This window comes from Megascapheus bottae, chromosome 6 (genome assembly GCF_031878675.1).
Source record: "Megascapheus bottae isolate mThoBot1 chromosome 6, mThoBot2.hap1, whole genome shotgun sequence".
Classification (NCBI taxonomy): domain Eukaryota; kingdom Metazoa; phylum Chordata; class Mammalia; order Rodentia; family Geomyidae; genus Megascapheus; species Megascapheus bottae.
In genome coordinates, this window is record NC_143514.1 from 39,051,338 (window position 1) to 39,074,057 (window position 22,720).

A 22,720-nucleotide genomic window follows, 5' to 3' on the forward strand; every position below is an offset into this window, starting at 1 on the left:
CAATTGTTTCAGTTTGGATGTCTCAATACATGTTAACTTTAGATTATGTTTAATCAAGAATGAATAACAAAAAGAAAAACAAAGGCATTACATGAATTGTTGATGTTTTTTCCACAAGCAAAACAATTTGAGGAAGGCATTGTACAATTTCATATTTCTAAATAGGATGGGTTTAGGCAATGCAGAACTCCATTTTGGTGATATATCAGAGGCCTATAACTTGGGTTTTAGTCATAAACCTACTCTATTGAGCAAGTATCACATGCTAGGTAGCAAGCATTTATTTCTTTGCCCTCACTGGGTCCTCATGCTGATGACTGAACCCAGGACCTCACACATAGTAGAAAGCATGTACTCCCACAAAGCCACATCTCTAGCCTTACATTTCTGACTCTGAATTATTCATTACTTAATAAATAATCATACAGCACTTATTGACATCTAGCACACATACTATAACTACTGGGCTACAACTATGCACTTGCTATTAGTTCTTGCCTCTTGGAATGCTGCAGAGCTGTAGATGTGATAACTGTGCAAGATGAGTAGCTTTATCTCCTTTTTACAGGTGAGAAATTTAGGATGGAGGACTAACCCAGACAGGTTGCCATGCATGTACCTTTCTCCAAAGCTGCTTTTCCTTACTCAACCTATCTGATACAAATTACTCATCGGCACAATAGTTGTAAAAAATGACTAGAAAATCCTCACTTTAATGGGAAGGTTAAAAAACAACCACAAAACCTTGCTGTTTACAACTCATTGCTTTCAGTCTTCTGGTAATAAGAAAAACATACATTGCATTTCAGTTGTGTTTAGGATTGTGCACTGGCAGACAGACTTGGGAAGTCTAACTAAGGCTCTAGAATTCCCGCATTTCTAGCAGATGTGGAAAAGCAGGAACTAAGGTGAAAGGTTCGTAGGCTTTTATTAGGATATGTAGAAGAAACTTTAGTTGCTTGTTTATTTTTTCTCTACTCTTTTTTGTTGTTCCTGATTGTATGGGGGCAGAGGGCCCCCAAGATTAAGTATGAGTATGAATTTGAGAAGACATAGAAACATGCTGTGAAACCATACTAGGCCTTGCCTCAGTAAACATTTTTGCTTTCTTTGATTCGGTCTCCTTGAGATTGTTGTCATTAATTATTAAATGACTGTCCTAACTACGAGATGATCATTCTGCTGAAGCCTTTCATTTCTTTCCCTTTTCTTTTCTGCTCTCTTTTCCATCTGACATACTGCACAACTTTCTTACCAGGAAGTCACATCCTAATAGAACTTTGCACCTAAAGGTTGTCCCTGCCTCAGCAGCTATCTCTCCCAGCTCTCCCCCCCCTCCGCCATCTTCCTATAACACTGGATATGCCACTTGCTTCTGCAGGCTGAATGCCTCTACAGACTGCTCAAGCTGACCGGAGGAAGCCCAAAGGGATCAGGGTGACACAAGAATGCTCTTCAGTCTGAGCCTAATCCCCACCTAGCCTTTGCAACTGTAAGTATTTCTCCCTTATCTTTCTACACCAGAAGCAAGAGTCACTAAGTTCCCAGAACAGGTTGTGGTCTTGCAGGCTTTCCATACCTTTGCACAAACAAGTACAGCGGCTACCAATATCCCTTTCTCCACTCTACTTGTCCTGATGCAATTTTGAAGACCCAAATAGAGTGACCTCTTCTCAAGAAAATTTTCACTCACCTTCCAGTAGCTTTAGTAACTTTCCTCTCTGCTTCTATGACATTTTGCATACAATTTGACTAACCCAACTGTATTTAGATTCTGCAAGGAGTCTAACCTTTTCTTTTCTCAAATCCCAACCTCAACATGCATCTTAACCGCCTTTTCTACTCTTCTGTGAAGCAGGTCATCTGTTACTAAAGTCCAAGAAACAAAAGCACACACTGAAAAATGATGCAATTATTCCATACCAGTTTATTGTAGGCATTGTTTCAAAATTTTCTGCATAAATAACCTTTCATGTCATAAAATAACTTAGTACAATTTATAATAAAACTTTTGAGAATTTTAACATCTCATCAAAATACAATAAAATATGGTTTCAAAATAATGATTAACCTTTTCGACTTTTCTTGGACTTGAGAGCATATAAATCAAAAAAATACCCAAACTACTGCTGCAAATTTAAAGTTTAACAAAGTGTATTTGGTTTATTTCAATATAACTCTGTCATCCTAAATTAATACAGAGCTTTTCTTCCTGCATAGTTCTTTTGTAATTTTTGTTCCTTTTGACTTGTATTTCTGTTTCAACACAGCTTCCTTCTTCATTTTTACCTCTTTTCATCTGCAAAGTCATCTATCTCCGGGCCCTCGGAACATGTAGTTGAACTCACTCAGCCCCTTGACATTAGTTTCTGTAATCCTTGCATCAATGTAGGGGAGTAACTGCTTGAGTAACTACAAAGGTATTTCAAAACTTCAGTGCAATTCGGTTCAGTTATTTTCATTCAGATGCCATCACCGTTCAGGGAGATTAATCACGGGAACCCACTGATCCATGTAGCGACTTTCCCGGCAAAAACAAATAAGTTGACTCAAGGCTGGATCCTTCCATTGTGATGCATGAGGATTCTGGAAAGAAATTTAGAAGAATTAACTTCCCATAAAAAGCAAAGCAGTACTTGATAATTATTGCGTTGTTTGAAAGGATAATCATTCGAACAGTCAGTATTTTCAGTTTATGCCATCAAGACAAGTTATAAGCCCAAGAAATAAAATTTCTGCTAGGTAGCTGTGTTTCTCTCAAAATCATGAAGGGTTAATTATCTACTGACCTAATAAACATGTGCAGCCCACATTGCTGTGTATTCAGTTTTGCACGACAGAATCACTCACAGACTTGCTATCCTACTTCCTCGATCATATTTGCACCATGGCAGAACCACTGTAAAACAATTCTGCAAGTGTTTCCACCATGTGTCTAACACAGAGCTACACAGCAGTTAACTCGCCCTGCCACCTGTTGCCTTTAGAAAAGATAAGAGTTTTTCAGGAGTAGCCAAATAAATAGGCTGCTTACTTCCCTCTACCAATCCAAAAAAAAAAAGGGGGGGGGGAGAATTCTAGCACATTTACTTTTGAAACAGTATCGACCCACTGAAGATTTTAATCAGGAAGGAGGGGGAAAAAGTCCACTACAAAATGCCAGTTTGCAAAGAAAAAAAAAATTCCATTCCCTCTCCTTAATGCATTTCTAGGGAATTCATAAGGGCCGTCTCTTTACACCGATCCTATTTTTAGCTGTGACTGGCAGCGAATGAAGCTGACTTCTTAATGAGGGGGTGAGCCAGGAATTTATTTGGCTTTATCTAATCTGCCCTGCTAAAAGAATTAGTCACGCGAGGTAGTGCAGATGGAGTAGGGAGTAGCTGGGCTGACTGCTGACTCACAGGGATCTCTTCCGCCGCTGGCGGCCGCCAACGTGCTTAGACATGTTCTGTACCGAGAAAATCCTGATGATGAAACTGGAACATCTCAGCCGAAAGTCCGCCACACGCCAGTGGGGCAAAGGCGGCAGCACCCCGCAGTCCCCTCCTCTCCATCCCAAGGCTGCCCGCCGCCGCCGCCGCCGGGCCACGCGGCGCCGGCTCCAGCCTCCCCACGACCCGGCCCTTCCTCACCGTCACCAGCACGCAGTGCAGGTCCGGGGGCTGCGCGGCGCCCTCGCTGGCTGTGGGGTTCGTCTCGCTCTCCAGCAGCAGCAGCTCGGCCAGGCGCCCCGGGTTGCTGACGCGCAGGATGTTGATGTCGTTCTCGCAGCAGAAAGCCTGGATCAGGGTGAAGTGGATCTGCAGAGCCACGTCCCTGTCGTCGTCCTCGTCCGCCGCCAGCAGGCACAGCACCACGTTATCGGGGTCACTAAGGACAAGCGGGTGCCGAACCTGTGAGCCCGCCATCCACCGCACCCCCGCAGGGTCCCAGCCGGTCACCCCCCCCCCATCTCGGACATGAAGATGACAGGCGGGAAGGGACGCGGGGTACCCCGGGGTGGGGGTGGGGAATGACCTCCGCTGCCTGGGGCAGGAAGGGGGGGTGCACCAGGGGACGGCGAGGACCCTACTTACACGTTGAGCAGCTTGGCGGCCTCGTACACCCCCACGGTGATGGTGCGCTGACTCAGGGCTTTGCTGAGCACTTCCTCCAGGGCATCGCCCACCTTGTCCATCCTACAAGCGGCGTGAGGGGAGGGGGGCATCAGTCCCGGGGGACCTTCGGGGGGGCATCGCTCCCCCCCTTTCCCCTCCTTGCATCCCTCCAGATCCACGCACCCGCCACTCTGCAAACCCGAAGCTGCTCCGGGCCACGTCACCCCCCACGACCCCTGCCGTGCCCCGAGGCCAGCTTCCCCGGGAGCCACGGCCACCAGCCGCCTCTGCCTTCGCAAAGGCCCGGGGGGGACTTGGCCCAGGTTCGGTGCACGCTCTCTCGATCTGCAGACACCCCTCCCTTACCGAGGGTTCCCGACACCCGGAGGTGCCCGGAACAAACTTTTCCGCTCGCTCTTTTGCACACCTTCCACCGCCTCGCTGCACCCAGGTGCGCGGGCAGGGAGCGGAGGGTTCAAAGCCGCGAAGTACACCCACACCGGCAGCTTACCTTTCGGTCTTCTGCTCTCCAGCCGAGAATTCTTCCAAAGTCATATTGCAACTGCAGATCCCTCACCGAGAGCGCGGCGTGAGGGCTGCTCCTGCCACCATGGGCGCGCGGGCGCCGGCTCTCTGCGCTCGCTCCCAGGCTCCGTGCAGAGCGCTCCCGACTCACCCAGTCCCCGCTGCCTCTCTCACCCAACCGGGTTCCTCCGGCTGCGCCCGCCCTGCTCGCTTGCTCTGCACGCCCGAGGGCCCTTCGCCTAGACCAGCGACACCTAACTCCGCAGCTGCCTCACAGCCACTGGAGGACAAAAGGCCTGTCTCCCCGGAGTTATTCGGTCAAGACTCAGCCAACCACAGCTCGTCTCATTTGCATGCAGCGTGGCTATTGGGTATGCAAATTGGCCTGGTTCGGCAATTTGACCCCATCTCCTGGAGCCAGGCTGGAAAGACCGGAAGGGGGCGGAGCTACGCTGGAGCCCAATCTCGGGGACCCGGGACCCGGAAGGTGGGGTCCTGAGCGGGCTCCCTGACCGAGTTTGTGGGGGCCATCTGGAGCACTGGGCTTTGCAGTGGCGGAAGGTCTCCTTGGATCGGGTTGAAGGAGCCTGCCAATCGTTTTTCTAGTTGGTGAACTTTTTTTTTTTTAAAGGATCGTTTCATGTCTTTTGTTTTAAGGGGTTGCTATTAAAATCTATTTCTAGGAGTTAATGAATTCAGGTCTAGTAATTATTAGTAAGCAGGTTACATTTAAAAAGTGTCCAGACCTCCCTGGCAAAGTTTACTTCAGAAGTGTTGTTTATATAAGTCTAGGGCAAAGCTGCTTATTAGTCGTAGTATTATTTCGGTGCCCTGATGGCTGGTTTGATTTATTTTGGGGGAGGGAGGTTGTAAGGGTTGGAAGCTCAAAAAAGAAAAACCCCAACACACTTGTGTTTAATGATGGCAACCAACCAAGTTGGAATCTTTTCCACAGAAAGCTGAAAGGCTCCCCACCCCACCCTGTGTAACTCTGGAAAACTCTTGACACCTCAGAGCTTTTGCCCTGGGAGCTGGTGGCAACTTGGGAAAATACTAAATACTAGCCTGACAACTCCCCCCCTCCCCAATTTACCATTTCAAAAAGTCCTTTAAAACAATCCTTCTTCACATGTACAGCCGAGGGACAAATTATCTGACACCCACACAAACCAGCCCCAACCTAAATTCTAAATGCTCTCCATCTGCCAGGCCTGAGCTTCTTTTGTAAGACAAGTATGTCACTACCTTACACGAGAATCTATGATCTCACTATGAATTATTGATGTTAAATGCTGAATCATGAAGCTGAAGCTATAGGACGTTTTAGTCATCTGCTTAAATTTCACCTTTGAGATAATGACAACTTGTAGGTGGAAAGCAAACGTTTACAACTGCAAGTAGGAGTTACACATTTTAAGAACACAAACTCTAATGTATAGACTTTCACTGAATAGTTCAGAAGTCACTTCTATTTTACAAGTTCACGCAATCAATGACAAAGTATTTTATTAACCTACTGATCATGGCAAAAATGCCTTCTCCCCCCACCCAGTATGTGCAACCTGAGCAGTAATATGTTATCAAGGTCATTGCTCAGCTCATACTCACCAAAGTTAATTTTGCAAAGGCACAAAGAAAGTCTGCATCCTTATGTTTTTAGCCTTCTAGACAAAATATTCTCCAGCTTTCTTGCTCTTGATTTAGTAGGAAAAGAAAAATGATCAGTTGGTTTTGTGGTTCCTATATCTGAACTTTCATTGTGAATAACCTTTAACTGTGTTGTCAGCACCAGACAATGTTTAGGTAAAGCAAAGATCATTGTCAGTGAATAATTCACCCCAGGGTGCTTGTGTATCTCACATCCTAACATGGATGTCTTTGTTAAAGAATTCCTCCACTCTGGAGTTTGGGATGTAGCTCAGTGGTGGTACTTGCCTGTCATGAGCAAGGTCCAGAGTTTGAATTCCAGCATTGCAAAACAACAATAAAGCTTTAACACTGAAGCTTAGGTAAGTATTGAAACATTTTCAGTTTTGCAGACAAAACCTGAGTTACACAACATAGTATGAGTCATGATTAAGAGACTGTTGAACTGTATTATGTGAAATTTCAGGATTCTCTCCAGTAGACATTTCTTGGAGGTTCTTTGGAAGGAAGTGTGACAGTAAGCAGACGAATAATTAGAGGATCATGGGAATTTCTTGTCAGCAGAGACTGTGACTTCATCCTCTTGGTGTCCTCAGCACCTAGCACAATTCCTGCATTTAGTAGAAACACAAGAGAGTGTTTATTGAGTTGAACAGAATCTGAGAATTAGCTATGATCTCAGAATCCTGCAGTTCTAATCATTTCATGAACTTTCTCTGAAATACTGTACCTCTGTTAGTTTAAAAAGAAAGAAAAGCTTTTTGATATTTCATTATATATTAAGCTGTGTACCATTTCTGGTTCTTTGCCTATGAAGAGCTTCTGAACTAATTGGTAGAGCCACACTTGACTGGATTTTGGGACAGAATGGTATTCACTGTCATGAGCTAGCTATGCTGAAAGTCCCATGATTCCAGTCATCTGAATGGTATCTGGGGACAGCAGGATTGTGTATTGTTTATACCAGTTCAAATAAAGCAGTCCTAATAGCATTTCAACATCCATCAACCATATACACTAAAACTTTGGTATGAAATAATAAAAATGTTGATTTAGTTTCTTGCTCAGAAAACTGTATTGCAGTATATACATATGGCCTCATGAGAAAGTTATTTGTTCAAGTGTTGTGAGGGTTTTCTCTGTGAGATAATCTCAGTCCTCCAGTGTTCAAAAATATTCATTTGTCATACTTTCTGACTCAGATTTGTTAAGTCATTTTTATCTTATTGCTGATTCTACCTAGAATGTTTCATCAGGGATTAGCTCTGGAGCTGAGCCTTGTGGATGGACTAGGAACTGCATTTAGCTTCATAGTTAGAGTGCAGTTATTCTTTAGTGAGGTCATAAGAGTATTGATTTCATAAATGCTTATTAGTACTGGAGGAATTTGGTATCTAATGGTAAATTCTGGGGGATTTCATAGGTCAGTATGAGAGATTAGTGTAATAGCTCCAATATGTGAAGTGTAGTTATTTATTTAAAAAGAGTCAAGTTCCAGGCTGGCCTGGAATTTGCTATGTAGCCCAAGCTAGACTTGAACTCTTCTTGTCTTGAGTACTGGGATTATAGGTGTTTGTGATCACACCCAGCTAATAAGTGAAATTATTTTAAAATCTACTCCAGAAACTACTAGTATATAAGACTAGAATGATATCTTTAATATTTATAAGAATGCTGAATGATTATATTTGGACATTATATGGAAATACATATTCAAAAATTATTTTAACACTCTATATGCTTTACACAATAAAATCTTTTGGACATTATCTCCATTCTTAGATACATATATTCTTACTACTGATTTCATAACACAGAATTATTATATTTCCTTCTTTCAAAAAGTAGTTTTCAAGGGCTGGGAGTTTGGCCTAGTGGTAGAATATTTGCCTAGATGTATGAAGAATGGAGTTCAATTCCTCAGTACCATATACATAGAAAAAGCTGGAAGTGGTGCTGTGGCTCAGGTGGTAGAGCTCTAGCCTTGAGAAAGCCCAAGGACAATGCTAAGGCCCCAAGTTCAAGCCCCAGGGCCTTGAGTAGTAGTTAATACTTTACTCCTAACGGAAATATGCTTGTTATTTCAGTATTAGTCAGATGTGTTCATATTAAAAGAGATTAGACCGTGACAGATGGATTTGCCATCTACCCAGAATTGTATTATATTCCAGTGGTAGGGTCTCAAAAAGTCTCTGGATTTCTGCTCTTATTATTTTATTTATTGTTTGCGCAAATCTGGTAAGATAATTTTATCAAAGTTGGCCTTGTAATACTCTTATTTTTCCCAGAGATTATTCAGACAAGATTTACTGCCACCTAAAAATTTTATTTATTTATTTATTGTCGGTTGTGGGGCTTGAACTCTGGACCTGGGCGTTGTCCCTGAACTCTTCCATTCAAGGCTACCCTTTGAGCCACAGCGCCACTTCCAGTTTTCTAGTGGTTAATTGGAGATGAGAGTCTCATGGACTTGAGTGCCTGGGCTGGCTTTGAATGGTGATCTTCAGATCTCAGCCTCCTGTGTAGCTAGGATAACAGACATAAGCCACCACACCCAGATTAAAAAATCTATTTTCATGATCAAATTTTTTGTTTTAATGCAATGTACATGTAATCCCCCCCCCAAAAAAAACCCGACAAATACAATACCCCTTTTGTATTCAGGAAGTTGTTCATAGCTGGTGGTGCTATTCTGGGATGTTGAAAACATCATACTTTGAAGGTTATACTTAGCCCTTTGTCCTTCTTCTTCTCCTTATCTTTCTTCTCCTACTCTACTTCCTCCTACCTCCCCCTTATCGACTTCCTGTCCACCATGATGTGAGAAGCTTCTGCCATATGTTTCCATGGCCCATGGTGTTTAGCCCATCAGTGTGGCCAGTGACTATCAACTGGAAACTCTAAAACTGTGAACCAGAATGGATCTTTCCTCCCTTACATTGTTTACATCAAATGTTTTGTCACAGTGATCTAAAGTCTGACTCACAAAACTTAATATAAAGGTTTAATTTCTTGAACCATTATAGTAGCATGCAGAATTCCAAGATGAACCTTAACAATCACCAGTCCCTGATGTCACACTCTACATAATATCCTTCATTCAAATGTGTGTGTGGGGGGGGGGGAGAACTATGGCCAGCTTTAATGAATAGAATATGGCAATAACCAGATGCTGGTGGCTCACACCTATAAACCTAGCTACTCAGGAACCTGAGATCTGAGGATCATGGTTTAAAGCCAAGCCAGACAGGAAAGTCCATGATACTCTTTATCTCCAGTTAACCACCAGAAAACTGGAAGTGGACATGTGCTTCAAAGTAGTAGAGTGCTAGCCTTGAGCAGAAAGAGATCTGGGATAGTACCCAAGCCCATTACTGACCAAAAAAAAAAAAAATATATATATATATCAATTGTAATATTGAATTACAATTGTATGATTGTATTATCTTCCATTACAAAGGTGAAAGGACTTGGCTGGTGTAATTAGGGTCCTTGATCAGTTGTTTCTCAACTAGGAAAGGGAAATTCTGCTAGATAAGTTTGACCTATTCAGATGAGACTTTCAGAAGTGAACAAGGTTCTCTCTGAACAGAGATGGAATCTGTTTCTCTATGGTAGGCTTGAAGAAAGCAAGCTGCAGTTCTAAGGTAACAAATTTTTCTAACAATATGAATAAACCAGAAATAAATTCTTTATCTTAGTCAAGGCTCCAGATTGAATACAGTGTGACCAACATTGATCTGAGCCTTCTAAGATCTCAAGGGGATAATACAACTAAGTTTTTCCCAGGCTTCTGAGATTTTATGAAAGTAAATTTACAGGTTTTTTTTTTTTTTTTTTGCTAGTCGTGGGCTTAAGCTCAGGGCCTGAGGACTGTCCTTGGATTTTTCTCAAGGCTAGAACTCTACCACTTGAGCCTCAGCACCACTTCTGGCTTTTTCTAAGTATGTGGTACCGAGGAATCGAACCCGGGTCTTCGTGCATGCTAGGCAAGCACTCTACCACTAGGCCAAACTCCCGGCCAAATTTACAGTTTTTAAGCACTAAATTAGTGGTAATCTGTTACCTACTATTAAAAACAAAAGTAATAGTTGAGCTCATACATATAATCCTAGCTACTTTGAAGGCTCGGAATGGGAAGATTTTCAATTTAACTACAGCCTGGGCAGAAAAGTTCCAAAAATACCTTTTTCCTCCCATTATGGGACATAGTGGCACATGTCATATGGCTGAAATTGGGAGTATTGAGGTTCCAGACCAACCCCAGGAAAAAGTTCACAAGACTTTTTTTTTTTTGCTAGTCTTGGGGCTTGAACTCAGGGCCTGGATCACTTTCTGCTCAAGGCTAGCCTTGGGCTTTCTCAAGGCTAGCGCTCTGCCACTTGAACCACAGCACCACTTCCAGATTTTTCTATATATGACGTACTGAGGAATTGAACCCCGGTCTTCGTGCATGCTAAGTAAGCACTGTACCGCTAGGCCAAACTCCCAGCCCCTACATGGTGCTTTTTACAAGCCTGCCATTACAGTTACAACAGAAAACATTAGGTGGATTGTGGATTTAGAAATATGCCTTGGCAGGAAGCAAAACCTTACCTCAAAAATAATCACTCAAAAAAAGGATTGAACGCATGGCTCAGTGGTAGAGTGCCTGCCTAACCAGTTCAAACCCTAGTACTTCCAAGTAAACCCTAAACTAATAATCCTGGGCCATTTTTTTGTGTGTTCAGTAAAACTTTATTAAATTTGTCTTCAGCTGTTAAGAATCATGGTGGCAGGGGGGAGGGAAATGGGGACAAAAATATGTGTGAGAACTACTACCTGATGAATGTAACTGTAACCCCTCTATACATTATCCCAACAGTTAAAAAAAAAAAGAATCGTGGTAGTAGAGTCATGGTGTTGTTTTGAGCTTTGAGCCAACAGCCTGGAGATACCAGCTGTTTTTCAGGCAGGACCCAGCCAAGCAACATGTCAAAGGAAGAGGACTTCTTCAAGAGGCCACTTACCCCGTTTCTGTGCCTCCTCAGTACAAACTGTGTCAGAAGGCTTCTTAATAGGCTCGTCACTGGTGAGTGCACTGGTAATGTATGGGCCATTGGTAGATTGTTCCTGCACCTTGAACTGATTTCCATATGAATAGAATGAGAAGAGATAGATGACTCTATTCACACATCAACTTCATTGCGAAGATTCCCTTTTCTGCTTGGGTTCAGTCTTTGAACCTCTTCTCTACCTAGCCTCAGTCTTTTAGTGACCTCATCTGGTCTCGTGACCTTAAATATTTCTATGCTGATGACTCCCAAACATATTCTCAACCTGGTTAATCATTTCTCCTGGACCTCAGAGCTTACTCATCGTCTGTATGTCTATGAACAAAAAGCAGCTTGGACATGGATGACAAAACCTGCCCTCCCCATTTCCTCCTAAATCTATTCTTGCTGTAGAATAATGATAACTGTTCTTCCCATTGCCTGGCCCCAAATCCTGTGAATTCTTCTTCTTCATCCTTTTCTTTTAAAATCCATATCCAGTTCACTGGCAAATCTCATTGGTCCTTCTTCACAATGTAAAACCCTGCATACTTTCCTTATGTCCACACTACCACCACCAGCTCCACTACAGAGCCACCCCCCTCCCCGCAGTACCATATCCATCCCCAAACTACCATGACAATGATCACCACATCATCCCCACATCACCATCACCATAATATCACAACTATTAAAACCACTCCCACTACCCCACACATTACCACCAGCCCGGTATTACTGCTACCACCACTTACATCACCACTACAAGCACCGGTACCACCACCCCATTACTACTACCATTACTACTGCCTCCATACTACCACCACCACTACGCCATGATCACTCCCACACCACTGCTGAACAACCACTCTTCTCTACTTCTATACTACACTACCATATAACCACTACTACCACCCTCCAACCTCACCACCACAACTGCTATACTACCACTGCACTTCCATCACCACTACTGCCATTATGCCATCACAACACTCCAAAACCTCCACACAACCACATTATCATCATGATCACCAAACCAATACCACAACCACACTACCACTACTGCCATTGCCATACTATCACTATACCACCTTCATGACTACTAAGATCCCCATACTATATCACCATACCATACCATACCACCATACTATCACAACTACCCAACCCTACTGCCACCACAACCACTAACCCCTATACAGTACCACCATCCATACTACATTACCTCCAATACCACCACTTTTTTTTATTTTGCCAGTTCCTGGGCTTGATCTCAGGTCCTGAACACTGTCCTTGGGCTTTCTCAAGGCTCTACCACTTGAGCCACACTTCCGGCTTTTTCTGTGTATGTGGTACCGAGGAATCCAACCTGGGCCTTCGTGCATGCTAGGCAAGCACTCCACCACTAGGCCAAACTCTGGTCCCTGATACCACCACTTTTATTACCAACACCACAGTACCACCATCACCACAGTACCACTGTACTACCACAACCACCAAAACTCCTACCACTACCACCATGCTACCACCATCGTTATCATATCACTCCAAAATCCTCTTCTCTTTAAGGGGAATATTGTCACCTAGAAGGGACAGTATTGTCTAAAATGTAATGTACTTATCACCTGACTTATGAAAAGGTAATCCCTCTGTGTATCATCATTATAATAACAATTAAAATATTAAAACTATTCAGCACTGGTAGCTCAGGCCTGTAAACCTAACTACTCAGGAGGCTGAAATCTGAGGATCGCAGTTCAAAGCCAGCCTGGACAGAAAAGTCCATGAGACTCTTATCTCCACCAGGCAACCATACATGGCTCTGTTACTCAAAGTGGTAGAATGCTAGCCCTGAGCTCTTCAGCTCAAGGATAGCACTCAGACCCAGAGTTTAAGCCCCACAACTGATTTAAAATATATAATAAACCCATTATTGCTATGCAAATAAAAACTGAACATATGTCAAAACTCCGGTCACCTTTTAACATATCTGTACATGTATAGACTATGTGTGTTATCTGCTTCCTTTTTCCTGTCCACTGAATTCCTCAAGTACAAGTTCAATGGGGAAATGTTTTGTTCGTTCACTGATTAATCTCTAAATGGCCAGATCAGTACCTTGCACAGGGCAGACCTTCCATAAATACATGTCCAATCACATACTGTTGAAGAAATAAGAGTGCAAATTTAAACATGCAATGAATGAACCAGAACATAGGTCAACAGAACTTCTGGTATGTTTTTGCCTTTTAGAAAAGGAGCTTACTTTGATGCAATCTTATTTTGCTACATGTTTTTTTTTTAAGTTGTAGAAGACTTTGAGCAATTACCTATGTATTGTTCTTCATATTTCCTCCATACAAATGTTTTCCCTGTATATTTTTTTTCCAGGAGTTAGATTCTAGTACATTTGAGAAAAGAAGGATTTGTCACCTCTCCCAGTCTGTACTGAATGCACATATAAAACCAATAGATTAAAAGGTACTTAATTGGCAAGCTTTGAGGATCATTCTTTCAGCATAGCAGAAAGAGATTATAATTATGAGGAAAACAACCTGAAGGTCCCCTCCCACTAGGTGCTGTGGACTGGATTCAGCCCTCACGAGTCCATCGCTGAACCTCTTGAAGGGGTTCATTAAGATGCTTTTTGAACTAAAAGATTTCAAAGAACAAAGATAAGGTGTTTGGTAATAGAAACAGTGTTCAAGAAACACAGATGAAAATGCAAACCAGGAAATTGAACAATGTTCAAGAGATTGAAACCAAAAGACATAGAGGGAAAGGAAAATAACTGTCATCTAAAAATGAACCTCTCTGGCTTTTGTGCTTTGAAGCAATTTAATCTTTACTAACCAGAAATTGTTTTGTCTAAAATTGCTTACGATTCCTTTTGTCCTTGTTCTTATTATACTAACATGCATTCTTATATTTGTCTTTGGTCGTCCTTTGCTTTGGCAGTGAAATGTCTTCAGCTCTGGAAGATATTAAATATTAAAACTGGGTAATTTAAGATTAAGCCCTATAAGACTGTGTGTGTGTGCCCTTTTGAAGAGGGCCTAGGACATGGTCCTTTGGGGCCTGCCTTTCTGATGACTGATCTCAGAGGTTGACACAGCATTTTTATCTGACAGCATTGTTTTCTGGGTTACTTTGTATTGTAAACATCCAAAGTAGCCTCATTTTAGTAACCAAAGAATACGGGGGACAGGCTGTGATGTGGCTGTTCATTATGAACACTTTACTTTTGCGCTTCATGGACCATCGCATGTGGCGAAGTGATGGATTGTGTTTAACATTCTGTTGTTGACCTATACAGATTCACCATATGTTCCTGCTCATCCCCTTAAGATACAGGAGGGAATGTGGCTTGTTAGTACCACTGGCCACTAAGCAGAAATGTGTCACGGATTTTGCTTTTTCAGCTGAACCTTGCCCTTGACAAGCTGTCCTCCCTACTATAGGAAAACATTATCATCAAATACAAGAAGGCCTGTGTATAGGCTTAGTTGGTGTGTATTTAAGGAAAACTTGACTTTTGAATTAGAGCTATCTAGCTACTTTGCATACATAACTAACTAATGATACATCTAGTTTGATAACCCTCCAAGAATGTGGCTTGAACCATGTGTCACCTCAGGCAGGTTGTTTACCCTCTCCATTCCTAAGTTTCCTCATTTGTCAAATGCTTGTATGAAGCCAAGAGTGTTGCCTACGGGTAGAGTGCTTGCCTAGCTTGCAGGAAGCCTGGGGTTCGATTCCTTAGTACTACATACACAGAAAAGGCTGGAAGTGGTGCTGTGGCTCCAGTGGTAGAATTCTAGCATTGCGAAAGCCCAAAGCTAGTGCCCAGGTCCTGAGTTCAAGCCCCACAATAGGAAAAAAAAGTGTATGATTTTTTTTTTTAAAAGAAAATCCTCTTTTCCTAAGACATGGTAGGAATAATCCCTACATAGACATCTAGAAGCAGAAGTGTGACTTCATCAGCCTGGGGGCGGGGAGGTGGAGGCAAGAGAATGGGGAAGGGGTACATGTCTGCAGGTTCAGGCTTCCTCTCGCACCCAGCAAATGCCCCAGAGCCTCAAGACACCCTTCATGACTAGAAATGGAAAAGTTTTTCCTCTATGTCCCTTCCAGCTCTAACCTTTCTACCTCGTTTTGTCATACTGTAACTTCCCACAGTCACTGAAAACCCTGTCATAACTCACCTTACCACAAAAATGGTATGTTTTTCTAGACTTTAAAAATTCAACAGCCACAGAATGTGTCAGAGGAATTAAAAACACAGCCAACCCAGTGCTCCCTGCTTTGACACTGATTTTTTTCAAAACTTTCAATCCATCTCCACAGTTCCGTTGAGGTTCTGTTATAACTTGCTGCGTGCACCTCAGTGTATTGTCTGGTTACCAAATGCTGTGGTATATGGTGGTTGGCACTGTGTTCCAATAAACAGGCCACACCTGGGAGCTGGCGAGAACTCTCCCATCTGAAGAAAAACAGCCAGAGCAGATGGTAAAACGAATGAAAACCAGGTGGGGTCATTGTTTAATGGCCATCTGAATTAAGTTTGGCTAATTTGACATGTCTTTAATTATCCTTAGCAACTGGACCCTCTACTCTATTTTAAAAGTTGATGTTTAGATCTTTTATGCAAACTATCAAAACAAGTCCATCTGTGATCCTGAAGCTACACTCCCCTTACATCCAGTCTCAACCCTCTTTTCTGTAGTCCTAAGTAGCTCCTCGATACTATGTTTCAATGTGCTCTACAAGTGACTTATTCTCAATCACTTCTTGTCATCATGACAGGATGCATTCCCCTTCCTTTATTTCTAAGGTTTTGTTAATAAAAAGTTCTCCTTTTAACTTAAGATATTTATTAGTATACCTTTTTCTTTTCCAGTCCTGGGGCTTGAACTCAGGGCCTGGACGCTGTCCTTGGACACTATTTGCTCAAGGCTAGTGCTCTGCCACTTGAGCTACAGCTCCACATCCCAGCCTTTTCTGTGTTTATGGTACCGAGGAATTGAACCAAGGGCTTTGGATAGGCAAGCACTCTACCACTAGGCTATGCTTAGTTTGTTTTTATTTATTTATTTATTTATTTATTTTTTTGCCAGTCCTGGGCTTGAGCTCAGGGCCTGAGCACTGTCCTTGGACTTTCTCAAGGCTAGAGCTCTACCACTTGAGCCTCAGCACCACTTCCGGCTTTTTTCTATGTATGTAGTACCAAGGAATCGAACCTGGGTCTTCATGCATGCTAGGCAAGCACTTTAACCACTAGGCCAAACTCCCGGCCCCTAGTTTGTTTTTTTTTTTCAATCAAAGATGTTAAAAACTTAAACCCATTGCTCTCCATTTAGAAGAATTCCTCATAAAATGTTTGCTGAAGAAAGTTTGCTTCCAGAATGTTTCAAAAAGTTCAGGAATTGTGCCATCTCCAACACTGTTATTAATTCAAAGCTGTCAACTTCCTTAATGACATTCCTTTTCTGATTAGATGTGTTACATCTTAATAAAAGCAGCTCATTTGTTTAATGCTTGTCTTATGCTCAGCAGGAGAATAAAATTCTCAGTTTGATATTACCCAGACTTTTAGGATAATCCAGGAGGTAGATATTGCCACCTTCATTTTACTGCCAATAAGATGCAGCCTATTTAAAGAAAAGAAGAAAGGTTCAGCTGGCTAGCTGTGCGCCAGTAGCTCAGTCTTATAATCATGGCTATTCAGGAGGCTGAGATCTGAGGATCATGGTTCTAAGCCAGCCTCAGCAGAAAAGATTCTTAACTCCAATAGATTATACAGGAAAAGGCCAGAAGTGGCCTGTGGCTCAAGTGCTAGAGCACTAGCTTTAAGCAAAAGTAGGCTCAGGGACAGCACTAAGGCCATGAGTTCAATTCCTAGGACTGGCAAAATAAAGTAAAATAATAAAAAGGGTTGGCTATTTCTCTGCTTAAAGACACATTGGTAAATGGCTGAGCCAAAATGCAAACTCTCATCTGTGGAATTTGGAGTGTCATGTTGGAAACCACATGTGCCTTTCTCCTAAAGTCATAGCAGTTCACAATGGTGTCAGTGGAGTCTTCAGAATCAGATTTGGGCAGGTCACCTCACATCTTGTGTCTCCTTCCTGACAAAAGCCATCTTTATAAGATTATTACAAAGATTAAACAAGATAAATACATGATCATAAAGCCCAGACACACAGTAGGATGTCATCCATGTTAATTATATGATACCCATTTTCTGTTTGTACATTGTACTATTATTTGGTCCATCTAAGTAAATTATTATTTCTTTTCTTTTTCTCTTTTGGGTCATTTATATGGACCATCCTTGCTGATGGGCAAATGATTGGACTTCCCAGTTCTCACGCTGAGTTGTACAAAATTCCTCTTAATTTTAGTGCAGCTATAATGGGACTGTCTCTGAAGTTGAACCAACCACGTTCTCTCCATGGAGGCACTTTAGGTCATTAGGCCATTTTGATCATGTAAAGGATGTGTTTCTGCGTGTTAAGAAATGGGGCTTGATGTTATTCAAGCCCTTCTGCATGTGTTTTTATGTACAGAACAATGAAGTTTTGAAACTCACTTTAGAATCCCCTTGTGTTTTCCTTTATCCTCTGAGAGCTTCCTGTATTTGTGAACTCCTTTCAAATCACTGACTGCAGCCTTCACATCTGGATCCTCCCCACCCACTGCAGAGCGCATAAATTAACTGGTAGCATCCTGTAAATGTCACAGGCAGAAGCAGGCCTGGGTGCTTTCGGTATCTTGCAGCTGCTCCTGAATCTGAGCCTCAACACTGGCTCTAGCTGATGTCATAGACCGCTGCTGGGCACCAGATTGGTTTGTAGTACCCAAAGCTGACCCCTCCCCTTTCCCTCTCCTCCCCTGCCTTGCTGGAGTGCTGGAGCCCATTAGAAACTCTTAGTTGTCATTTGATCTCTGTCTGGCTGCTGTCACTAAAGTTGCCTTTTATCACTTGCCAAAAGTGTAAAGCTTTCTCACAGATCTTTGCTTCTTGCTTTTCTGATTTTTCTGGGTGGTTCCAAGTAATTCTCCTCTGTCTATGTACCACCAGCAGGAAGCAAAGGACCTATTAGAATATTTACCCACATGTTGTTGCCTGGTGGATTTGGGTTTAATAATTTTTTTTAAGTGTTAAAGGTGGGTTGTGCCTTTGTTGACTTCAAACAGGATGCCTTAAGTTTGATGTGGTTTGAATTTCTGATATAAATGAGAGATTGCCTGTGTGATCCGAAGCTGTGGTGAGTTTTATGAGGATGTAGATCACAACAGTCTAGCCATACAATTATCTGGGTCCCTGTATGGAATTAGAATCTATACAGATTAAACAATAAATATAACAGTAGGATGCCATAAATTGGATCTTCTAACAGTTTAATAATCTGAGGGGGTCAGAAGAATGAGTTTTAAGGTGATGGTTAGTGTACTTAGTCGCTAGGATATCCTCCTGCACAGAAGCTGATTGTAAATCTGGTGCCAGCCTAAAGAATGACTGCAGTGATCACTGGGTCCTGGGCTTTAGCAATCTCAGTGCCATTGTTGGCCAAGGAAGCCATTTAAGGAGTGCAGATCACATTTAAGAAGTGCTGGTGATGATGACAATGATGACAGCTAAAGGCTCCACAAGTCTTAGAAGCAAATCCAGGATCCTGATCTTTATATAATTGAGCACATTAGTTCCCTAAGAGCTAATTATGAAAAGTCTTTCACATATTGTTTTACTATACTGTTTATTTAAAACAATTAGAAAGCATTGACTTCCCTGTGAATCCATACTCTCTCTCTTTCTCTCTCTCTCTCTCTCTCTCTCTCTGTCTCTCTCTCTCTCTCTCTCTCTCTCTATATATATATATATATATATATATATATATAATGTGTAAAACATAATTTGGAAGGAAATATGTGACAAGCCCATAGATCATATTGTCTTTCTAATTTTTACTTGCTTTTTTAAAGTAATGTTTTATTTAATAAGTATATTTTATTTAAAGTATTTTAAATTGAAGTGAAAGTTATAGTCAGTGAAACACATCATAAATATCTAGGCTGAGTTTGTATGTGTGTGCTACTACCAGGGCTTAAATTCAGAGCCTCAGAGTCTCATCTTTTTCTCTCACAGTTCACTTTTTCAGTCACTTCTTTTTTGCTCATGTCTGGTGTTCTACCACTTGAACCACATCTCCAGTCCAACTTGTTTGCTGGTTAAGTAAAGATGGAGATGAGTCTTTAATTTCTAGCTATTGTTTGAACCATCATCCTCTAATCTCAGCCTCCTGAATAGTGAGGATTACAAAAGTAAAACATCTATAACAAGCTAAAATCTGAGTTTTGATAAATGTATACACTTATGCAACTCAATCAAGAAATAAGCCCATCCAGGTATAGTAGTGGCAAACACCATTAGGAGGTAGAAGTAGAAACATCACATGTTAAAGACCATCCAGCCAACATTAAGGAGGAAGACTTTATCTCAAACAAAGTGGAAAGCACTTTGCTTACATATGTGAAGCTCTAGGACGAATCCCCACTACTTAAAAAAAATGTTTCTAACATTTCTGTTATCCCAGGAAGCTCCATTCTGCCCTGCTCCACTCTATCCCCACAGTACATTAATTAATTAATTTCTACCAGCACAGAGCAGTATGAAGCATTATTTTTGGGCCAGTCCTGAGGCTCAAACTCAGTACTTGAGCACTATCCTTGGGCTTTCTCAAGGCTAGAGCTCTACCACTTGAGCCACAGCAATTCTTCTGACTTGTTTTTCTATGTATGCGGTACTGAGGAATCGAACCCAGGCCTAAGTGCATGCTAGGTGAACACTCTACCACCAGGCCAAACTCCTAGCCCCTTGTTTCTTTTCTTCCTTCCTTCCTTCCTTCCTTCCTTCCTTCCTTCCTTCCTTCCTTCCTTCCTTCCTTCCTTCCTTCCTTCCTTTTTTTTGTTGGTCATGGGACTTGAACTCTGGGCCTGGGCATTGTACCTGAGCTCTTTAGCTCAAGGTTACCACTCTACCACTTGAGCCATAGCACCACTTCTGGTTTTCAGGTTGTTAACTGGAGGTAAGAGTTTTATGGACCTTAGTGCCTGGGCTGGCTTTGAATTGCCATCCTCAGATCTCAGCCTCCTGAGTAGCTAGGATTACAGGTGTGAGCTACTGTGCCTGGCTAGCTGCAGCTTCTTTCTGAGTAGTTCAATGAAGTTTAAGAGTCTCATGAACTTTTCTGCTTAGGCTGGCTTTGAACCATGATCCTCAAATCTCAGCCTCTTGAGTAGCTAAGATTACTGGCATGAGACACTGATACCTGGCTTCAATTTTGTATTAGAAAACAAAAACAAAACATAGTGCTTTGTTGTTGTTTTGTGACACAGTCTTGCTTTGTAATCCAGGCTGGCCTAAAATGCAGGATCCTCTTGCCTTAGCTTCCCAAGTATGGGAATTACAGATATATACCAATACATATAGCTCATGATCCCCCCCTTTTTTTAAAATCCTACCAGATTTCACCTTCGCAGTCCGGAGATGATGATAATGATATAGAAAAGACTTAAGGAAGAACATTTAAGAGTTAAATACTGAAGCCCAAGAGAACTCATAGGAGACAGTGACAATCATGGAGGATATTATAAACACTCAGATCCATGACCTCATTACAATGGGAAAAGGTAAGAAGATACTAAACTGTAGATTTTAAGAGGTAGGTGAAGGACTGACTGTCTTGCTCACTGTATCCTTTGTGACTTTACCTAGCACAGAGCACTGACTCAATAAATACTTGTGGGATGAATAAATGAATACAGCTGAGTTAGTCAACAAATACTTATGTACTCTTCTACTCTTACCATGTGCCATGTATCATGGAGATACAAAGGTGAAATAACATGGAGACTACAATAGTATCTTCTGGGGAAGACTGGTAATACGCAAAGTGTCTTAGACATAGGCACAATAATACTGCCAGGGATCAAAGAGGATGGAGCTTGGTAAGCCTGAAAGCATGCACAGTCAGCAGTCAGCAGTAGGGCTGAGTTTTGGCCAATGATTGGCTATGATGAGTAGGTATCTCTCTCTCTCTCTCTCTCTCTCTCTCTCTCTCTCTCTCTCTCTCTCTCTCTCTCTCTCTCTCTCTCTCTCCCCCTCTCATCATTAGTCAAAAGAAGCCTAGGTCACGGAAACACTAGAACAAGCATCAGACATCTGCAATGGCTGGCACAGGGCAAAATGGTGACTTGGAATTTTACTTGGTAATCATCTGTTCTCTTGGGTACCTTTTCTTCCTCTCGTTCATGCTTCTCCTTGGATTCCACAAACTCTTGTGTGTTCTCTAGGTATCTGATAACTCATCCTTAGTGTCATTGGATTCAGAGTCTTCCACATGGTCCTTTCTCAGTATTTGTGATCCTCCTCCCCCTTCCCCCCCCAAAAAAAACACCCACACCCATACTCAGGCCTTGTTGGCTCCATTGCTGAGAATCCTAGACTCAGGAAATCACTCTCAAATGTACTCAACTTTCTTAGACACACTTAAAACCTGACCACATTTGAATCTCCTCCCCAGTTAATGAGACCACAAAATCTCTGCGAGGATGGTCATGAGTCTACCCACTTTAAGAATATACCACCGAACACAATTTTTTTTTTTTTGCCAGTCCTGGGCTTGAGCTCAGGGCCTGAGCACTGTCCTTGGACTTTCTCAAGGCTAGAGCTCTACCACTTGAGCCTCAGCACCACTTCCGGCTTTTTTTCTATGTATGTGGTACCAAGGAATCAAACCCGGGTCTTCATGCATGCTAGGCAAGCACTTTAACCATTAGGCCAAACTCCTGGCCCCCCGAACACAATTTTTAAGGGAGAGAAGGTCACTGGATTTGAGTAAACCACCCAAACCATGATTAAAACAAAAACAAAACAATTCCATACAACTGTCCTTGCATCTCAAGATGAGATCTCAGTTTGATGAGTACGTTTATGAATCAAATAAGGTAAACTTACTCACACTGATGAATAAAGATTCAACATTTAGTCACATAGTCACATGCTCTTGTTAAGCACCTACTGTATGGAGGAAGGCATCAAGTATGATATCCATAGTGAGGAACAAGACAGAGTTCCAGCAGAGCTGATCTTGTTGATGCATGGAGACAACCAATGATAGAATTAATTGTTCAGTTACACTTGTGGTAGGTCCACCATGAAACAAGTACAGGTTGCTTTGGGGAGTTGATAACAGGGGATGTGATCAAGTGGTCATGTCAAGAACTTCCAAGGCAATGACTGAAATGTGAGACTGGAAACAATTTGTGGTAAGAAGGAAAGAGAAGCACGCCCCATTTGTTGGATGGAGATTCTGGGTTTCTCTGTGTGATGAAGGTATCTTGGGCTCTGATCCA

The 22,720-nt window shown here is 42.2% G+C and overlaps 1 protein-coding gene across 1 annotated transcript; it reads right to left on the reverse strand.

Annotated features, from left to right (window-relative positions):
* Positions 1-1,909: 1,909 nt before the first annotated feature.
* Gadd45a (growth arrest and DNA damage inducible alpha) lies at positions 1,910-4,900 on the reverse strand. The gene is made up of 4 exons (XM_090334635.1): positions 4,612-4,900; positions 4,080-4,181; positions 3,636-3,873; positions 1,910-2,586 (listed from the first exon to the last, which is right to left on the reverse strand). Exons 1-4 carry the CDS (start codon positions 4,653-4,655, stop codon positions 2,473-2,475), a joined length of 498 nt encoding a protein of 165 aa, XP_090190761.1. The 5' UTR covers positions 4,656-4,900; the 3' UTR covers positions 1,910-2,472.
* Positions 4,901-22,720: the final 17,820 nt, after the last annotated feature.

Bases quoted from the DNA above. Each gene is read 5' to 3' on its own strand.
- Gadd45a (XM_090334635.1), bottom strand. From the start codon at position 4,655: ATGACTTTGGAAGAATTCTCGGCTGGAGAGCAGAAGACCGAAAG. The intron at 4,182-4,611 runs GTAAGCTGCCGG...CGCCGCTTGTAG, and splicing joins GGAGAGCAGAAGACCGAAAG to GATGGACAAGGTGGGCGATG. The intron at 2,587-3,635 runs GTGAGGAAGGGC...ATTTCTTTCCAG, and splicing joins TGCACTGCGTGCTGGTGACG to AATCCTCATGCATCACAATG.